Source organism: Tachysurus fulvidraco, chromosome 16, assembly GCF_022655615.1.
Source record: "Tachysurus fulvidraco isolate hzauxx_2018 chromosome 16, HZAU_PFXX_2.0, whole genome shotgun sequence".
Classification (NCBI taxonomy): domain Eukaryota; kingdom Metazoa; phylum Chordata; class Actinopteri; order Siluriformes; family Bagridae; genus Tachysurus; species Tachysurus fulvidraco.
Window position 1 is genome coordinate 6,266,843 of NC_062533.1, and position 17,864 is coordinate 6,284,706.

The following is a 17,864-nucleotide window of genomic DNA, read 5'->3' on the forward strand; positions in this document are numbered from 1 at the left end:
GCACAATTCTTTTTCTGGTCAATCGGTGGAAACTTAGTTGTGCACCACTTGTATCCCAGTTAGCTGCAGATTCAAGCTTGGACTGTATTCTGACTCATTTGTAAATTGATTTGGATAAAAGCATCAGTGAAATGAATGCATGTAAATGCATCTAGAAATATTACAGGGTTCTAGGAGGTCAGCCAGCTAAAGGCTGTTTTCCCGTATCTTCTGAAATGGCTCTTCCTTTGGAAGTGAATCCCCCGTTTCTTATAGTCTGCCCTGCAGAAATCCAGGAGAATGATTGCATAGTGTTATGATAAACTGGATTTAAATTGAGTTCAGAAAACAAGTCTGAGATGAAAATCATTGGAAATTTATTAAAATGATTGGAAACCACTTTGCGTTACAACTTTAAATGTAGGCCAGATGACACAGTTTAGAAAATAGCTTTAGCTCTTCCAAGTAACTCAGAGTTGGAAGAAAATCATACCAAGCTGTTTTCTTATTTCAATTATTTAAAATTGTATGAGTTGCACTGACAGCCGACTGCACCCAACTCATTCACTAACATCCCGGCTTTGTAAACCCTGTGTGCATGTGTGTTTCCCTTATAAAGCAGTGTCTGTGTCTGGTTATTTTCACAGCACTGCTGCATGACTTCTGTCCAGGGTTGTCATGTTTGTTTTGATGGCAACTGAATCTGAATATTAATTTAAGTACACCTGCTTCATGACAACTATTCCGTTTCTAGTCATGCACACTTCACGTTTAACCCTTTTATTCATCATATTGCTCTTCTCGTTTCTTCTTGCCTTCTTTATCATGCTTGACTGATGAAAACATACTGACAGATGCTGCCCTTGTAAAGCTGCTGACTATGACTCAAAGCCATATTCATAACCCGAGTTTAAACTTTAAATATTTACCGATTATTCTCTTTCTCTTCCTTCTTTATCTCCATTCCCTTTGATCCTGTCTCCGTGGTAATATGAATCACATTAGCTTGTGTGTATGTGTGTTCATTGAAGGGGTCACTTGTGTGTTTGTGTCTTATAACCAGGATATAAGGCACCCAGTGCCTTACTCATCCTGTATACAGTATTTATGACCCCTGACTTTCATTTCAGACTTTTATTCGCTGTCCAGCTCCGTTTTTAAGCAGCTTGGATCTTTTACCTCGCCGTAGTAGAGATCGGTATCAGGTTGTGCAGCCCTGTTGTCTGGAAGAGAGGCTCTTGGGCAGGCCTGGTGCATGCTGGGAGAGCTCTGGTGGATGCCAGTGATCTCAGGAGATTGTCCTGTTTCATCTAGTGAGTGAATTCCATCCTTTTCAACATCCTCTATCTGACTGAAAACAGCCAAAGGAGCCCTGACAGGTTCATCAGGAGTGTGACTAGAACAGAAAGAAAGAAAGAAAGAAAGAAAGAAAGAAAGAAAGAAAGAAAGAAAGAAAGAGAAAGAAAGAAAGAAAGAAAGAGAAAGAAAGAAAGAAAGAAAGAAAGAAAGAAAGAAAGAAAGAAAGAAATTATGTTGGCACATACATTAAGGAAATTGGTTTAATTATCTGTACTATTCATTTTTACTATTTTATTATTAATTAATTATTATTTCTGAGAACTGTAGAATCTCTTTGCTGATTATGCATTTTGTCACTACACAAAACATGTAAACTATGCTACTTCTTTTATATAATAAATTGGACCCCAATTCTACCCTAGATTCCCTATTTGTTAGTTACATTCCAGCATATTCTGTGCCCCAGTGCCCTCTGACTATGGTGTGTAGTATAAAATGAAGCAAACCAGCATTCCTAGTCTCAGTTAATGTTCACATGACCACTTGTATAGGCAAAACAAGTCATCTTAGTGATTTTTAACTGTAATGAGGACTTTTATCAAAATGTTTGCTCGATCTCCAACTTTTGGGAAAGTCAAACACTTGGGAAGGTTTAAAGTGGCACTCAGTGATTAAAACCCAACTTTGTTAAATGCCTTGAGAACATCATTTTTTCACCTGAGCTATAGATCTCTCCTCTGACTAATGCCCTCTTTATGCAGTCATTGGCTTTTTGAGAACAAGCATAGTCTGCCTTTAGGCATAGTCATGTTCATTTTTCATTTTCAGTCATCTTCTTTCCATTTAATAATCAGTGGTAATGGTGGAATGTGGAAGGTTTGGAATATTATTTTTTATACCTAAACCATTGATAGTTGATGCTGATCCAGGATTTTTAAACAATGCATTGTGGTCTTTATGATGTTTTCATTTTAAGTATGTTCTTGAATAAACTCCTGGTGTATTTATATTTTCTTCATGTGGCACATTAATTGCACATAGGTCAACTTTATTCAATTAATTATGTGACATCTGATGGGAAATGATTGCACCAGAACTAATTTATGGGTAACAGGTGAAAACACTCATGCTATTATTTATAATTTGCAAAGTATATTTTGATTTTCCTCTATACTTTATTACGGACAACTTTGTGTGGTTTCATGACACATAATCTCTATTAAATCCATTTCTGAGGCATTTTCTGCAATAATTCCCTACCGGTGTTTTTTTTGGAGTTGTAGACATGGGGAAAACATGTGAAACTCCATAAAGTCAGCAATTCAAATTCAATTTATGTGAAGAATTACAACAGAACATGCTCTTCATTGGATAGAATACAACACTATGTAATAGACTGTCAGAATAGATTAGAAAACAGTGTCTCTAGTATCCTAAGGAAAATCTAATCTAGGCTGGAAGTGTGTAAGATACGTGTCTGGTTGTATAGATCCATTTCCATTTATTCACTTGACTGATGCTTTTACAAAAAGGGAATAAAAGGAATATTCCAACAACTGAAAGCCTTGCTCAAAGACTCCACGGTACCCACTTGGTGGTGTTAGAATTGGAACTCACAATCTCCTGATAAGTAATCAAACCCTTAAGCAGTTCTACCATGAATCATGATGATGAAAGGATCAGAAATGTCAGCAAGCAATAGGACCATGGAGTTCTTATTCATGGATTCTTGTTTTGGAATGAAACGTATACTGTAGGTCAGAAGTATTGGGACACATTGTGGCCTCTGATAATCACTAAACAGCATTGCATCTGAGTATATAGCTTGTTGCTATGGTGTTTGCCCATTAATTTTGCAGATACAGGACATTACAGTATCCACGCCTAGGACACTAAGACACTAATACACTTACCATCCATTTTATTAGGAACACCTGTATACCTGCAGATTCATGTGGTTATCCAATCAGGACAGCAGTGGAAAAAAAAATCTTGCAGATAGTGAAAATTTCATACATAAATAATATTCTCTAGAGTTTATATAGAACGGTGTGGATAAAACACTAAGTGAGAGACAGTTCTGTGGGTGGAAATGTTTGTAGAGAGATCAGAGGGGAAAAGCCAGATAGGCTCAAGCTTCCAGGAAGTATATAGTAACTCAAATCCTGTTTCTCTTCTGTCAGTCAAGATCAAGAGTTTATTATGGGCACAGATTTACCCAAACTGGAAATTTTGATATTTATTCTGAAGCTCTTGACTCCTATCTCCATGTTTTTTTTGTGCTGCTGCCACTCGATTGGCTGATATGATAACCGCATAAATAAAGCAGGTGTACAGATGTTCCTAACAAAGTGACCTTTGAGTGTTTACCAATCAGCATGCACTTAGAAAACAAACACTTGTTCTCTGAAACAAGCATGCAATCTTAGTTTTTTGAAGATGCTGGATTAAAACTCCATCCCATCAATATTACCGTTAGGATAATCTCATCATAGTCTACATAACCACATTCACTGTCTGGCCGGATTCAATCAGAAGAATTTGGAGCCTTGTTAGTGTGGGAAGGATGGGAGAACTGATGGATAACGATTGCTGATAGGTCACGCAAGCACACGGTCAGACTGAGAAAGCCTCTCAATCTGATGTTGTGAAAGTGAGATTGCATTAGTACACGTGAATCGATCGCTGGTTATTTTGAGTATGCCTTTCTTTAACTGTACGGGCACTGTGTGTTTAAAATAGCTGTCAGTAATTTAGCATAACATAGTGTGTGACATTTGGCTATAGATTGATATTTGAATTGCAAACATTTAGCAAACTTTAACTGCTTCATTATGAATTTCCAACCAATCCATGGTGTTATGTTCCTAGAAATCTGCTATTCATGTTGCTATGACTTACCTGACCTGTAGGACCTTGACTTCGGCACACAGCTCCTCTTTCTCACTGCTTCCTAATATTTCCTGTTGTGGTAGGATGAATGTTACCTAAAGAATACAGCAATAAAATCTGTAAAGCTAACATAAACAAGTAATGCTGTCTAATAGGTATGTGGTCTTTTGCTGGTTTAAAATTTGGTTTATATCGATGCATATTTACTGTATGCATAGTGATACATTGATCATGTTCAGCAACTGCTTGCAGGACAATAAGATATTCAGTCAAGTAAATAAAATCACTTCAGCTGAGCATTTACATTATAGGCTTTCCTCATCCGGTGTGGTTGAATGCAGAAATGCTGACCTATGATAGTAAATGCAATACATTACTGAATTCAGAATCTATTTCTTCAAACATTCAGTTTATATACAATATACATCTGATGTCTATAAAATATAATGTGTGCTTAGCAGAGTACAAACATTACTGAATGTTAATTTCTTTCCTCACCCGTGGATAGCACTGGCACATGCTCCAAACTGTCCCAATGCTCACCATCAACGCCCCCATTGTACAGAAAGTGACAAACACCTGAGGTTCCTCTACAGCCACCAAGAAGACTCCAAGTGCCACCAGCACCAGCCCCAGGACGATGAGCCCGTAACGGTAAGGCTTGTTCTCTGCCATGAATTATGTATAAAAATAAAAAAAATTAAAACAAATCTCTGAAGAAAAAGAATCCAGTGACTTTAGCCACAGTGAGGTGAAAGTGATACTGAGTAGGCAGAACACATGTGATTGGTGGTTTGCGGGGCTGGATGAGAACCAAGCTGCCAGGATCATTGGACTGCTAATGAGCTGTGACTAGATGACCTTCCCCGAAGCTGCACCTGTACTTCACCTAAGCACTTTCTTAAAAGCGAACAGCAGATGTGTACTATGGCAGCTTTTGAGGGGTTGGACTTATATAGACTAATAAAGAAACTACCAAAATCTAGCAGTATTACACACCAGATAGTTCCATAGTTGGTCTATATCCAATATTTAATTGTTAAATGCATTCCAGAAGTAACAGTTTAAAAAGTGTAGTCATCCTATATTATAATTATAGTCTATAATAATATACACTGTGTATGCTAGTATCCTGCTTACTGATCGAAGGAAAAACTATTTTTATGAAGTAGGAGGTAAACACAAATCCAAAAGCTACATTCGAACACTGTGAGATAATCATATCATGAAATGGCAGCTTTATGATACTAAAAGCTTTATAATGTACAGTACTGTAAATCCAAACCAAGATTGAGTTATACAAGAACTGGCAACCATTACAGGTTAAGACTTGGTTTAAACATATAATTTGGCTCATTCACTTATGATTTGTTTGTTATTCTGCAATCTGGTTAAATAATCTGTTGCCATATTACATATAGGTCTAAGATTGGGCCACTCAGCTCAACATTCATGCTTGGATTCTTATTGCTAAACACAGACATCATCGACTCGCCATGGCTTTTCAGCGCCAAAGAGATACATAGTGGGCAGTAAATTGATTTAACCATTTTATTTGACATTAAACATCAAAATATCAAGAGTGACAAATGAAAAACACAACACAGACATACACGATATTTGACTGAAAATTCCTGTTGCATATAAGCCTGTATAGTGAGAAGTGTAAAAAAAGAGAGAAGTAGTGGAAAAGAGAAGAGTTTTACATTCATTCAGGGCAGTGCACTGCTTTTATAACATGTCACTACACAAACTTGTGGCGAAATGAAAATCGAGAATGACCTCCTCTTAAATAACACTAGCTGGTCCAAGACGTTAAAGTTTATGAGCCATTAAACTGATCAGTGGTCCAAGGCACTACCAAGAATTTACATTGTTTAAAAAATCCACTGTCAGGATAAATACACAGTTAGAACAGAAAACGCTTTCAGCTAGCAAAGCAAGACCAGTAAATCACCATACGCACACAAAAATTCTAAACACACAAGCTTTCAAACGTCTATTACAATCTAGTCTGTCCATCAGTTCAAAAAAAATCTGTTCCCTTTCAGGGCCCGTTTGCACCATAGTGCTAGTGTAGTGGCATTAATCCTGGGATTGTATGATAAAATGAAGCCTGTAAAGAGTAAGGAATGTGGGGTGAAGTATTTTGTCACACTTTCCTAATAGCAACATTACAGAACTCTTCTTGGCACTGTCTATTCCTAGCAGGGACATTATATTCATTACCGTAGTTTCCTATCTGTTTTTCATTTCAGATCTTTCTTTGTGTTTTATGCTATTCTGTAATGTAGAAATGCAAATGCCCCAACAGGCATTAGTCTAGATCTAATACATGAACTCCAGCTCAGTGATTGTCAGGAACAATTCGAAATGCTGTCTGAAAATAAGAACTTAAAAAAAAAGAATAAACTCAAAAGCAAGTATAAAAGGAAAGAAGCTAAAATGATTTATGTCAAATATGTTATTAAACACAGCTTTGACCTTGCATGTGCTTTTACAGACACATCACCAGCCTTCTTTTCTCCCATTCGTAGTTTCAAAAAGAAAATACTTTTATAAAGTGTTCTTTGGATAGTTAACAGTTTTTCTCATAAGGAAACTTTTTGCTCTAGTATTCTATAATCGCCTTCTCCCGGCGGGCCAAAGTTTTTTTTTTTGTTTTGTTCCTGAGGAGTACTACTTTTCCACTTTATCCACCGCTGTTTTAAAGTACAAAAAATACACAGCTAAATGATTTGCCTCAATCATTATAAAGAGATAAGGAGAATTGTTTTTCCCTGGTATAAAATATCTGGAAATCTATGTTTCCATAGAAATTGCAGAGTTTGCTTGTCCATCAGTGAAGGAGAAACCAAACCAAAAGGACACCCTGAAAATTGTGTACAAAAAGTACAAAAACAACAACAACAAAAAAAACAGTCAGCTCATTTATGAATCATGAAATTGACTCGTGTCTCATTTTTAGCAGAGTTTTAGCTACAGATCGTACAAAAACTTTTCAGCCATCTATTAGAAATAAAAAGTTTGGGGAAACTCTTTACTTCTAATCACTGAAATATTTACTCTGTTACAGATTTCCATGTCAGGGCCACTTTTAAATTGTAAACAATTTTCTACACAGGGTTAAAGTTGCATGTACCATTACTTAGTACTATTAGGTCATATGAAGTCATATGACTAGCATTTAAGCCATCAATGAGGCAATGCATATACTTCCTAGAGCTCATCAGATGCTCTTATTGTGGACACTTATGGTTTTCAATCTGCCTGAGTGATTCACTACAAATGCAGAAAAAGTACAGTCTGGGACTCGGCACTTAGCTCTCAATAGCACCTAATTGGTTATCATCATTCTCATGTGGTCAGGAGGACGGAGTCATGATCACTGCCGGATGTGGGAGTGTGGTGGTCTTCATGACAGTCTCATAGGATGGTGGAGGCTCCATGTCCCAGGGAGGTGGCGTTCCAGGTAGGCTGTTGAGAGTGTTGAGTATTGGAGGGGGGCTCTGGGCTGAGCGGCGCTCTTCTGCTGAAGCCCTGCGGATCCTGTCTAGCCTCCTGCAGGCAATAACAGGCACAGTTGCTCACTGTGATGAGCCCAAATTATTTTTTATATAACAAACTTATGGAAATGACTTGCTTAAGGTATAAAAGTAATTGCCATTCAATACATTGCCATACAATACAAGAAATCTAAAAGCACTGGCTCCAAACTACAGTACTTGTTTCCTTTGGGTATCTCCTAGGTAATCCTTCCAGCTGGACAGCTGCTAATCTATTTATAATCTATTTTATATATTTTTTTAAAGACATGCGAGTTTTCATGTCCAGAATAGACATGCCAATGCTCCAAAACAAAACTAACCAAAGCCTTGTAAAACTATTCAAAAAATGTAAATTTCAGCAAAAATCTAGGCTAAGCTCCAGCACTAAAAATTGTATACAGTGTGATATTAAAGCATACATTATTATTTACAATCTATAATTAAGGTTTTATCTGTAGCTTCCTCTACAGAAATTACACAGATGTCTTTAACTCAAACAGAGACAAGACAGATCCTGTCTACCTGCTGCCAGAATTTCAATCAAGTCTTTTAGCTGGCCAGAAGTTGAACAAAAAATTTGTACCTTCATTAGTCCTTGCCAGAAGCATCTTTCGTTTATTCCTTACTTTCTCTTGTACTTCATTGTGCGTTTAGTATTTTAATAATAGATCCTAATAAGTGTGTTTTTTGGCTAACTGGCAATATCATGTTTAGAGCAGGAATCAACAATTGTTCGCTGTAACAGCAATTCATACACCCCAAACCTGGCAAGACTTGGGAATGCATGGAAAAACAAATTGCAGCCTATTCACTCATTTCGAATTTCTCATAATGGAGCAGACCCAGTGCTGAGGTTATTCAGTCAGCTGGAGTGTTTATGCTCTCATACAAACTCAAGGGGAAAAGACAGGGGTAAAAGGGGGCGAGATCCTCTATAACATTTTAGATTATGTCAGCAAAATACTCTCTCCAGCTCTTGCAAACTTCGCTTTATTATTTCAACAAGTACACACAGCTGGCTCTGGTTTCTGATAGTTTTCCTAATCATGTGATTACCATCAAGAAAGCACAGAGATTTGGCAATAGATGCAAATCATGTCCTATCCAGCCTAATTCTGAGACACAAGTCTATCTTTGTCTGTTGTGCACCGTCTGGTATGAGACCGCTTTGGTGACATACCAACAGCTCAAAGAAATCAGATAAGCAAATTGCCTGCTTTTTCTTGCGTCACGGATATGCACTAAATTAAGAAGGAGGAACTTGTTAAGCAACCACTGAATGCTTTGTCTTGAAGTCCTGATCTTACAGAATTAACGCAGTGCACCACAGCAAAAGCAACCTTCAAACAGCTACATGTCTGTTTATAGTGATCTGTCCTTATGCTTTGAGGTATCTGATGTGTACTACAAGCTGTGACTAGTTTGGCTCCAACACTGTGCCATGTAAATCAAAAATTTACAGCAGAAATGTATGCTGCTTCCCCTAACAAACTGTGCTTACAAAAGGCTGGGTTAAAGAACAGGGTCACAGTCAGTTCAGCATACTGAACCATCAGGTCTGTTATGCACTGGAGAACCCCAAGATGTTTTTTTTCTATGCTCTCCACCTTTTTCTATTTTAATAGTTTAATCACCAAATTTTGTGACTTTAACATTTAAGTATTAAACACAAAAAGTACAAACCTGCAACCAAAATGTTGCTCATTAATACCCACATTCTATTTACCTCTAAGATTTGGATGTTCTTTACATCTCTAATCCTCATCTCAATTATTTGCACCATCAATAAAATCAATAAAATCAACAACAATAGACATTCTTAGTTCCACCTTTAAAGGAACATAATGGTTAAGTTTGCTTGCTTACCTCTGCAAAGCGATGGCTTGCTCATATGTGTACTGGGTGCCGGTGCGTGAGTGCAGCAGAAAGTGACCTGGGATGGTCATGTTGTGGTTGCTGGACTTCATTACTCTGCAGAAGGAGTAGATGAGAACACCAAAGCCAAGGGCAGCGAGGGCTGAACCAAATGCACCAGTGTACACTGTAGCAAACATCATGAGGACAACACCGAGAGCCACCAGCAGCACCCCCAAACTCACCAGTGCTCTGTGGGGCAAAGGCACATGGCCCTGCTCCTCCGAGCCATCACGCTCAGCCTCAGTGCCCGCCACGCTGCTAAAACCAGGTGTCAGTGTGTGCAGGCGTGGCTATGAGTGTCGATGTGGATGTGTGTGTCTGTACAAGGGGGCTATTTTGCACAGAGCACAGCACAAAAGCCAGGCCAGTCTAGTGTCAGCTCATGTCCCCAAAGACCAAATCATAAGAACCACCTAGAGTAAGGGAAGTGAGGAAAATAAAACAGTTTAACAACAGATATCTGTGTGCTTATGTAGTATTAACAATGTAATAAATGACACACAGACCAAAACTTGATATGTAATCTATATAGCTTTCCTGTTCATATCTATTGTGACCCTCCTGATCTAGCCATGAGATTATAATAAACTTTTCATTTGTCAATGCTTTTTTTTAATGTTTGAAGGCTTTATAAATATATATCCAGGCTGGACCTAAATCTTTTAATCAAGCATTTATTATACAAATACCAAAACATTTCCCACAAGGGAAATTTGGGGTATTTTAAAATTACTTTTAACAAGGGAATCATGTCAAAATGGCAATAACTGGGATAAGAATATTATTTCATCAATATTGCTATACCAGTTACGTCTCAGATCTTGTTATTTCGATTTAAAAAAAACAAACAAACAGTGTGTGCCTAAAAAGCGTTGAATCTCTAAGAGGGAACATATTAAATGTTCTGTATTTTCAATTAGATATAAGACCTTCAGCTATAAAAACAAACGTTTAGATACTTTTTGTTTTAAAAGACAACACACACACACACACACACACACACACACACACACACACACACACACACACAAATTAATCCTCAATTCAATTCAGCTGCTCATCAGTATTCATCAGAAATGAATACAGGTTCAACAAGTAGCCATGGCAACACATCTGCCATGTTTCTAAACAACTGGGAATGTGTTTTAAAGCACTGATACAGATGTTTGACTGACGTTTGAGACAGATGTTTGACCGACTGTTACAGTGTATGAAGTTGTTGTGTAGGCAATCAATAGATAGATAAAGATATATGTTGAAAACAGTTATTCAATGAACAGAAACAACAATTTAAGTGGGTTTATTTGATATCAGAGTCAGTGCCACACCTTTTGGTTTTGGTGAACTGACACCAGTGAAAGAGAGGATGCCTACTGTAACTATTACATTATAATCTAATACACCAGGATGATTGATCATTTAAAATAATAATAATAAAATAAAAAATATCCACATATCGACAGTTAAAGGCCTACAGAACGTGCAGACGGATGTAAACATCGTTTGTAACAAACAGACACGTTTACACGCGACACTGTATACAAACGTTATCCAGCTGCTCCCAGCTTACCTTGTTACTGCCCAAGTAAATCGTATATTCCTTCCAGAAAGCAAGATGTGGACGGCTGAAGATGAACGTTAGCGGTGTTTAAGTCTTGAAGAAGCGTTGTTGAGAGACAGAGAGATTTTTAAAAAAAAACCCGACTAAACACGATCCGCGCAGCTGCAGCTGAGTCACCATGAGCCGAGCCCCTCATTTCCTGTAGGATCCAGCGGGAGACACCAAAAGACGGCGAGATCGCTGTGGTTTGGTCCGAGCAATCAGACGGAGGTCCCATTCATGCCAATAGAGTAGCATCCACCTACCTGGTGTTCTCAAATCGCTAAAAAAAAAATAAAAAAACGCCGTGAGAAATGCTATAAAGCGTTAAAGTGCTTTTTAACCGAACCGTTTCTGACTGTTCCAGAAACAGGGGAAGTTCTACAAGAGCGCAAAAAAAAAAAAAAAAAAAGCCATCTGGACAAATCTGCGTCAACAGCTCGGACTGAAAAAGGGCTGAATTTATAGCTAGGTGTAAATACATCTAATCTTCTTAGTGCACTCTGTGAGAGCTGGAGAGATTTTATTTCCTCATCCAGCATTCAGACAAAGCATGACAAAGCTAAAAGGAGGAACATGGTTTGTTTACATGGAACAGATTTAGTCTAATACCAACGTTATGCACCAAGGATCTATTTCTGGGATCTATTTGAGCTGAAACATTACACTTGTACCTAAAAACAAGAAATAATATGTTGTTTTCTTATATTTTTACCTTGCAAGGGTGCAATTGCAAAAGGTTTTTTTTTTTGTTTGTTTGTTTTTTGTTAAGGGAATATATTTTCTGCTGTTAGAAATGCATCTTTTACCTGGAGACATGAATGTGGTAAGTTATACTGTCCAAAGTAGGTGCTGGTTGAACATCTGAATCCATATTTATTCCCCTTTGTTATAAGATCCACTCTTTAGGGAAGGCTTGCCACTTTTTTGGAACGTTTGTGATCATTCAGCCACAATGATGTCATCCCAAAGGTGTTCAGTGGGATCGAGGTCAGGAGTTTGTGCAGGACAATCAACATATTACACATAAACCTTGGCAAATCTTCATGGAGCTTGCTTTGTGCACAGGGCTGGAACAGGCCTGTTTAGTTTATACAGTACAATATAGTTCCAGTGATGGGATATTGTAATGCCTCAGGCTTTCAACTTTGTGGCAGTCATTTGTGGAAGGACAAAAAAGTGGGTATGTGGGTTTGGTGTCCACATACTTGTGTCCATTTAGTTTATATTTCCCTTAATTAGAATTTAAGTTCTGAAGGACCACTGATGTACCTTTACACAAAAATCTAATTAAAGGACACACTCCATGCACCTTCACAGGTAAAAGATACATATTGATAGTACAACAGATGTTCCCTTGGTTTATCACCCAGGTGACAAGGAGAACAGAGTTCTCTATATTCAAAATACAATTCCTCATGTATTTAATGTATTATTTCTCGGTAATGGAAAAACATTGGTCTAAACCAGTGCTTTCTAATTGTTAACACTTACTCCAGGAGCCTTGAATCCAGAGATGTTATAAAGAATTATTTATAATTAATATAGTTAAACAGGCTTAGAAAGTAAAGTAGAAAAGGTCTAACTATCTAACTGTTTGGACTGTCAGTTTTGTTTCTTTACATCATTTACATTTATCTCAGGTGAACACAAAAGCATCTCAGAATGCACAACTCATCTATCCTTTTCTACAACAGCAGGAAACCAGATCAGGTTCTTCATCATGAGCACTGACTCACACTGGACAAATCAAGAATAGAAAAAAACAATGACGTTTTGTTTGTTTGTTTGTTTTTGATCTAATCTGTTTTCTAACTGCCTTTTGGGATTGCTGGTGCACACGATAGCCTCGGATTTCTGATCTTGTCTGATTAGATTGGATTCTGATGTGGTCTTCCGCCGTTCTAGTCCCTTCCCCTCGAGGTTTGAGCTGTTGTACATTCTGAGATGCATTTCTGCTAATCACGGTTTTAAAAATGATTTGCGTTACTGTTGTCCTGTCAACTCAAACCAATCTAACCAAGTAGAAGCATTTTCACACGATTGTGCTGCTGCCATGTAATTGACGGATTAGATAACTGCACGGATGTCCTGGTGTACAAGTGTTCCTAATAAAGTGGACAGTGAATGTATAACAATTACTGGTGTAATAATTGTGTAATAATGCAAAACATTTGAATGTATATTTAAATAACAATATTTTAATATTGTATTACTTTATTTGATAAATAAAAAAAATAAAAATTAAAACACTACATTTTTGTTCCAAAAACGTAATAGAATCTTTGGGTACATGCACGTAAGCCATGTACATCGTGCATATTCTATAAAGTATAGTGCAATGTACCCATAAAGGCCCTGAACTGTAATTTAATGGAGGCACATCATTTTAATGTCACTTTGGTTGAGGCAAAGAAAGCAATCAATAAAAATGCCATGATTTATAATTATAAACAAAAGGAGTCCAAGGTAACATTAAACCTACTAATGCACTGTGGTCATTCATGATCGCATCACCGAGGCATTCTACACTTAGATTACGTCACAGATCAATGCTTCTTAAATTGTCAGTTTCCTCCAGGGGACACAAAGGTCACCAGTGATGAATCAAATAATGCTCTGGTTTGTTGTTGCACGTAAGTGTTTCCTGTAATTCTCTGTAAGCGCCCCGATGAAGAGATACGTCGTTATGACTCCTGCCACAATGTTAACACTCAGTCCAATTCAACAGCAGTTAAAATTCACTATGGCCACTTTAGATGTGCTTTTGTTACAGAAATATTTTTCTGGTATCATTTCTTACAGCTCCAGTTTCTTCAAATGTGTGTCTGTCTTTTCCTTCTCAAATCACCATGCACAAATCTTTGCATATATAGCCAGGCCTTTTCTCTGTTTACTTCTCATAAGCTGGTGCTTCAAACTGTGCAAATGACTTTATGTACATGCTCGTGAATCCAGGTGCTGCAATTTGTGACCTTCGCGAGCAGCTAGTAGTGTCACTAAATCTCACGTGTGCACTAAACCAGTCAAGAAGTGATTGTGATTCATGCTTGTGAGGGATTTGTAAAGGGGTAGAAGTACATCTTTATAGTCAGTCATTTGAGTAATGTCAGCGTTATGTATAGAGAGAAAATGCAGCCGCTGCATGGATATTTTATAATTTGCTAAATTGGTCTCAATTTTCAAACACCGGCAGTTATACCAAATAAGTACTGAGAGAGATTATGTGTTTATCTTCGGAGTATAATTACAAATGAACACACCTCACAGGAGCAAACAGCGGATAATAACTCCTTGGAATCTTACAGTTTCATAGGTTTCTCCTTTGACCATATTTGTAGCCCATTGTGAAATAGAGAAATAGAGTAGCTTTGATACTAAGGGTTTATGAAGCACCTTTGGAGGTTGGGTTCCCTGGGTGAGCCATGCTCCGAAATGCGTGCAGCATAACAGCTCATTGACAGCACAAGCCTTACACTTCAAAGCTGATCTCACGGGAGCGACTAAAAAGTGGCTCAGTGGACAACATCGTGTCCGAGTAACTGCGTCTCATGTTCGTAGAGCTGCATGTAGTTTTGATGGCCACTTCGTACGGTGGCGGAGGTTCCATCTCCCAGTGGGGGGGCGGCCCACGAGCGGCTGGGCTGAAACATGTCGGCTCCATGGGAGGGTAGTCAAAATCATCCCCGTACACACCTCGTCTCTGCCTTTCCAAAGTTCTAAAACGATAAATGTATGAACACATTATTACAACGTTGGTATTTGATAACGTCACAACAAATATTAGCAATACAAATACAGCAAATGTTGAGTCATGATGTTTAAAAAAAATAAACAGGCCAAATTTAAAGTTAAACGTTTCACTGCAAATCTTAGAGTTTACTCATTTAGGACAGAATTCCCCTTTATATGGCTAGGACAACTTCCTTTAAGTCCTTAGCTTTGTGTTGTTTAATGTAGCACCCTGGTCCTGGACAAACGTCTCGTTTCACTGTGTATTGCATTAGTTATATGTGGTTGAAATGACAACAAAAGGACGAGGATTATTTTATTTAAAACTAGATAACTAGTTAAACAAACAACCTATCAGAACATCTGCCAGCTGTATTTTTTAATTTGTCATAAAAGCATAAAACTGCAATGTTCATAACCAAATTATGCGTTTTTTCTTCTTTAAAACATCTATCTGTAAGGGAGTATAGGAATCTATAGGAATCTATCTGTAAGGGAGTAACAGGAGAAATATCATTAGTTACTTCAATATTTTAAAAGCAAACAAAACAAACAAATAATGTATTATCTTTTTTTCCACAGATGAAGCTCAGCTGAATAACGTGTTAGTCTTTAAGACACAGGGTCTGAGCTTCATAACACTAGGTGGTGCACAAACCATTTCAACTGATTTAGCGTTTGGGGGATAAATGTACAAAAAGATATGCTACATTTGTTCACTGAGTGAATTATAATCATTTTAAGGAGGAAAGACAAGAAAAAAAACATTTGTTGTATTGACTCCCCTAATCCTCTACACGTGTGTGTGTGTGTGTGTGTGTGTGTGTGTGTGTGTGTGTGTGTGTGTGTGTGTGTGTGTAACATATTTCCTAATGGGTGCTTGTAGCACTTGACTACTCAATTAACATAAAGTATTAATATGTTGATTTTCTCAAACAAGAGAGCAATATGATGTGGAACGTGACATTTTCCTTGACAACATGACTGTTCAACATCAAGTCTCTGTCTGATTACAGTTACAGTATATCATAAACCTCCATGTTCAGTTACTTTCTAGCTTCTGCCACTTCTACTGTCCTCTTACACACCTCAATGACTCAAATCAATAAGTAAAAAAAAAAAAATCTAAAATCAATGACTAAGAACAATGAGTAAAATCAATGACTGAAATCAATCCAAACAGCATTTCAGGTTCTTTAATAAAATATGCACTTTCATGGACAAACAAATAAACATTTAGAGATGTACAAATTAGTTTTATATCTACTCACAGTATATAATTCAGGGTAGAGGTAGTTTTCTGCTTAGAAAGAATGAGTTTAAAGCCATTTTACAGAATCATTTATCTGATTCTAAACTGAAGAATTGCACAGTATTTTAAAAAAGCAGCAGTCATGAGCACCATATTCACACTTTAATGGGTTTTCATCATCTTTATTATCACTACTCATTTGTTGTATGGGATGTTTTTGATTTATATGTCTGGGGTAATTACAAGAATTTCGGCCATGGGTTAAATTCACATAAACCATCGTTTAAATGATTTACTGATAGTGCATCAAAGCATGCATACAATTACAGGGGAGATTTGGGACATAATACATGCTTGTGGGGTTAGAACACACGTTTACCTGTGTAAGAAGACGGACTGGGACTCCGGGAAGTGGTTTCCGGGCGGCGGGCTGAACAGCACGTGCCCGTAGTCGTGCGTGTATTCGTTAGTGTAGGAGCCCTGACGGCTCTTGTCGTTCATGGCCCAAAAGAGACCAAGGATGAGCATGACTGCGCCTAACACCACGCAGCATAGGCTGAACGCTTGCAGTCTGCTTTGGCTAGACGTGAGGAAAGCGGTCGAGCCGCCGGTGACGATGAGGAAGACGCCAATGAACACGGCGCCATGATGCAGAGAAGGCATCTCTCTTTCTCTCTCTATGTCTCTTATTCTCTCTCATGCGCGACTCCTTTAAAAGTTCCTTAAAAGTTGCAAAAATCTTATCCTTTACTAGAATTGGTGCTAGAAATGTAACTTTTTTCTCTCCCTAGGCTACAGTGTATAACTGGATGAGGTTCTCGCCAGGAGTCCTCATTTTAAGTCCCTGAACTGGACTCTCAGGCACAAAGCAGACTCTCAGGCACAAAGCAGACTCTCAGGCGCAAAGCAGACTCTCAGGCACAAAGCAGACTCTCATGCACAGCTAAACGCATCATTCCGATTATGCACGATCCCTCAGTTTCAGAAAGAAAAGAGCTTCGTGGCTGAATGATACCATTCAATCCGTTCTCTCCGCGATTCCCACTCGTTCATTTAGGTATTTAGGGCGTATCATGTACCGTTACACACTAGCCAACTGGTGTGTTCAAGTGTACACTCGCCCCACCCCATTGTTTACTGAAACTCACGCGCTTCACGCGCACCGACTTTACCAACAAGCACGTGCGCTCACCATCAAACCTTTTTTTTTCACTTAAATAACGCATCTAGTATTTTATTTATAAAAAATTTATAAAGTTAAAAAAACGCACTATAATGCAATGCACCATGCCGTGAATCAATGTTGCATATTCTTGCCATTTCAATACTTTGTAAAGATTAATGTAAGGTATATTTTATTTCCCTTTCACGTATATTTTCAACAAGCGTGTTAATGATCACGCCGGACTGAGGCAATGGTCCGATTGATCTCCTTGATTCCTATTGGATAAAACAGTCTACACGCGACAGCCGGAGAAGGCGTAATTGACGCGCCACTGACCAATCAGTGTTCTGTGTGGGAGGGACTTATTTTAACCTCTAGGCTGCGTCCCAAACAGCTTCCTATGTTTTGTATAGTGCACTATTTATGATGCAAAACTCGTGATTTGATGTCGTATCTTAGTGTCTTTGTACACGGAGGAGG

At 38.0% G+C, this 17,864-nt stretch overlaps 3 protein-coding genes across 3 annotated transcripts; all 3 read right to left on the reverse strand.

Annotated features, from left to right (window-relative positions):
* Window positions 1–334: 334 nt before the first annotated feature.
* bsnd (barttin CLCNK type accessory subunit beta) lies at window positions 335–5,043 on the reverse strand. Its single transcript, XM_027179612.2, has 3 exons — window positions 4,669–5,043; window positions 4,180–4,265; window positions 335–1,375 (listed from the first exon to the last, which is right to left on the reverse strand). The coding sequence occupies exons 1-3, from the start codon at window positions 4,843–4,845 to the stop codon at window positions 1,114–1,116; spliced, it is 525 nt and encodes a 174-aa protein (XP_027035413.1). The 5' UTR covers window positions 4,846–5,043; the 3' UTR covers window positions 335–1,113.
* Window positions 5,044–5,707: 664 nt separating this feature from the next.
* si:dkeyp-51f12.3 (uncharacterized protein LOC107988041 homolog) lies at window positions 5,708–11,713 on the reverse strand. The gene is made up of 3 exons (XM_047801902.1): window positions 11,206–11,713; window positions 9,585–10,048; window positions 5,708–7,731 (listed from the first exon to the last, which is right to left on the reverse strand). Exons 2-3 carry the CDS (start codon window positions 9,773–9,775, stop codon window positions 7,536–7,538), a joined length of 387 nt encoding a protein of 128 aa, XP_047657858.1. The 5' UTR covers window positions 9,776–10,048; window positions 11,206–11,713; the 3' UTR covers window positions 5,708–7,535.
* A 1,756-nt stretch (window positions 11,714–13,469) lies between these two features.
* On the reverse strand, window positions 13,470–17,839 carry si:dkeyp-51f12.2 (uncharacterized protein LOC100151460 homolog). The gene is made up of 2 exons (XM_047801901.1): window positions 16,599–17,839; window positions 13,470–14,954 (listed from the first exon to the last, which is right to left on the reverse strand). The coding sequence occupies exons 1-2, from the start codon at window positions 16,880–16,882 to the stop codon at window positions 14,708–14,710; spliced, it is 531 nt and encodes a 176-aa protein (XP_047657857.1). The 5' UTR covers window positions 16,883–17,839; the 3' UTR covers window positions 13,470–14,707.
* Window positions 17,840–17,864: the final 25 nt, after the last annotated feature.

What these genes read in the sequence shown, in the direction of transcription:
- bsnd (XM_027179612.2), bottom strand. Translation starts at nt 4,845, where the DNA reads ATGGCAGAGAACAAGCCTTACCGTTACGGGCTCATCGTCCTGGGGCTG. An exon ending in TGTGCCAGTGCTATCCACGG is followed by an intron (nt 4,266 to 4,668) that starts GTGAGGAAAGAA and finishes TGTATTCTTTAG; the next exon opens with GTAACATTCATCCTACCACA. An exon ending in GTCAAGGTCCTACAGGTCAG is followed by an intron (nt 1,376 to 4,179) that starts GTAAGTCATAGC and finishes TTTCTGTTCTAG; the next exon opens with TCACACTCCTGATGAACCTG.
- si:dkeyp-51f12.3 (XM_047801902.1), bottom strand. Translation starts at nt 9,775, where the DNA reads ATGATGTTTGCTACAGTGTACACTGGTGCATTTGGTTCAGCCCTCGCT. An exon ending in CAAGCCATCGCTTTGCAGAG is followed by an intron (nt 7,732 to 9,584) that starts GTAAGCAAGCAA and finishes TATTGCCTGCAG; the next exon opens with GAGGCTAGACAGGATCCGCA.
- si:dkeyp-51f12.2 (XM_047801901.1), bottom strand. Translation starts at nt 16,882, where the DNA reads ATGCCTTCTCTGCATCATGGCGCCGTGTTCATTGGCGTCTTCCTCATC. An exon ending in CAGTCCGTCTTCTTACACAG is followed by an intron (nt 14,955 to 16,598) that starts GTAAACGTGTGT and finishes TTATCGTTTTAG; the next exon opens with AACTTTGGAAAGGCAGAGAC.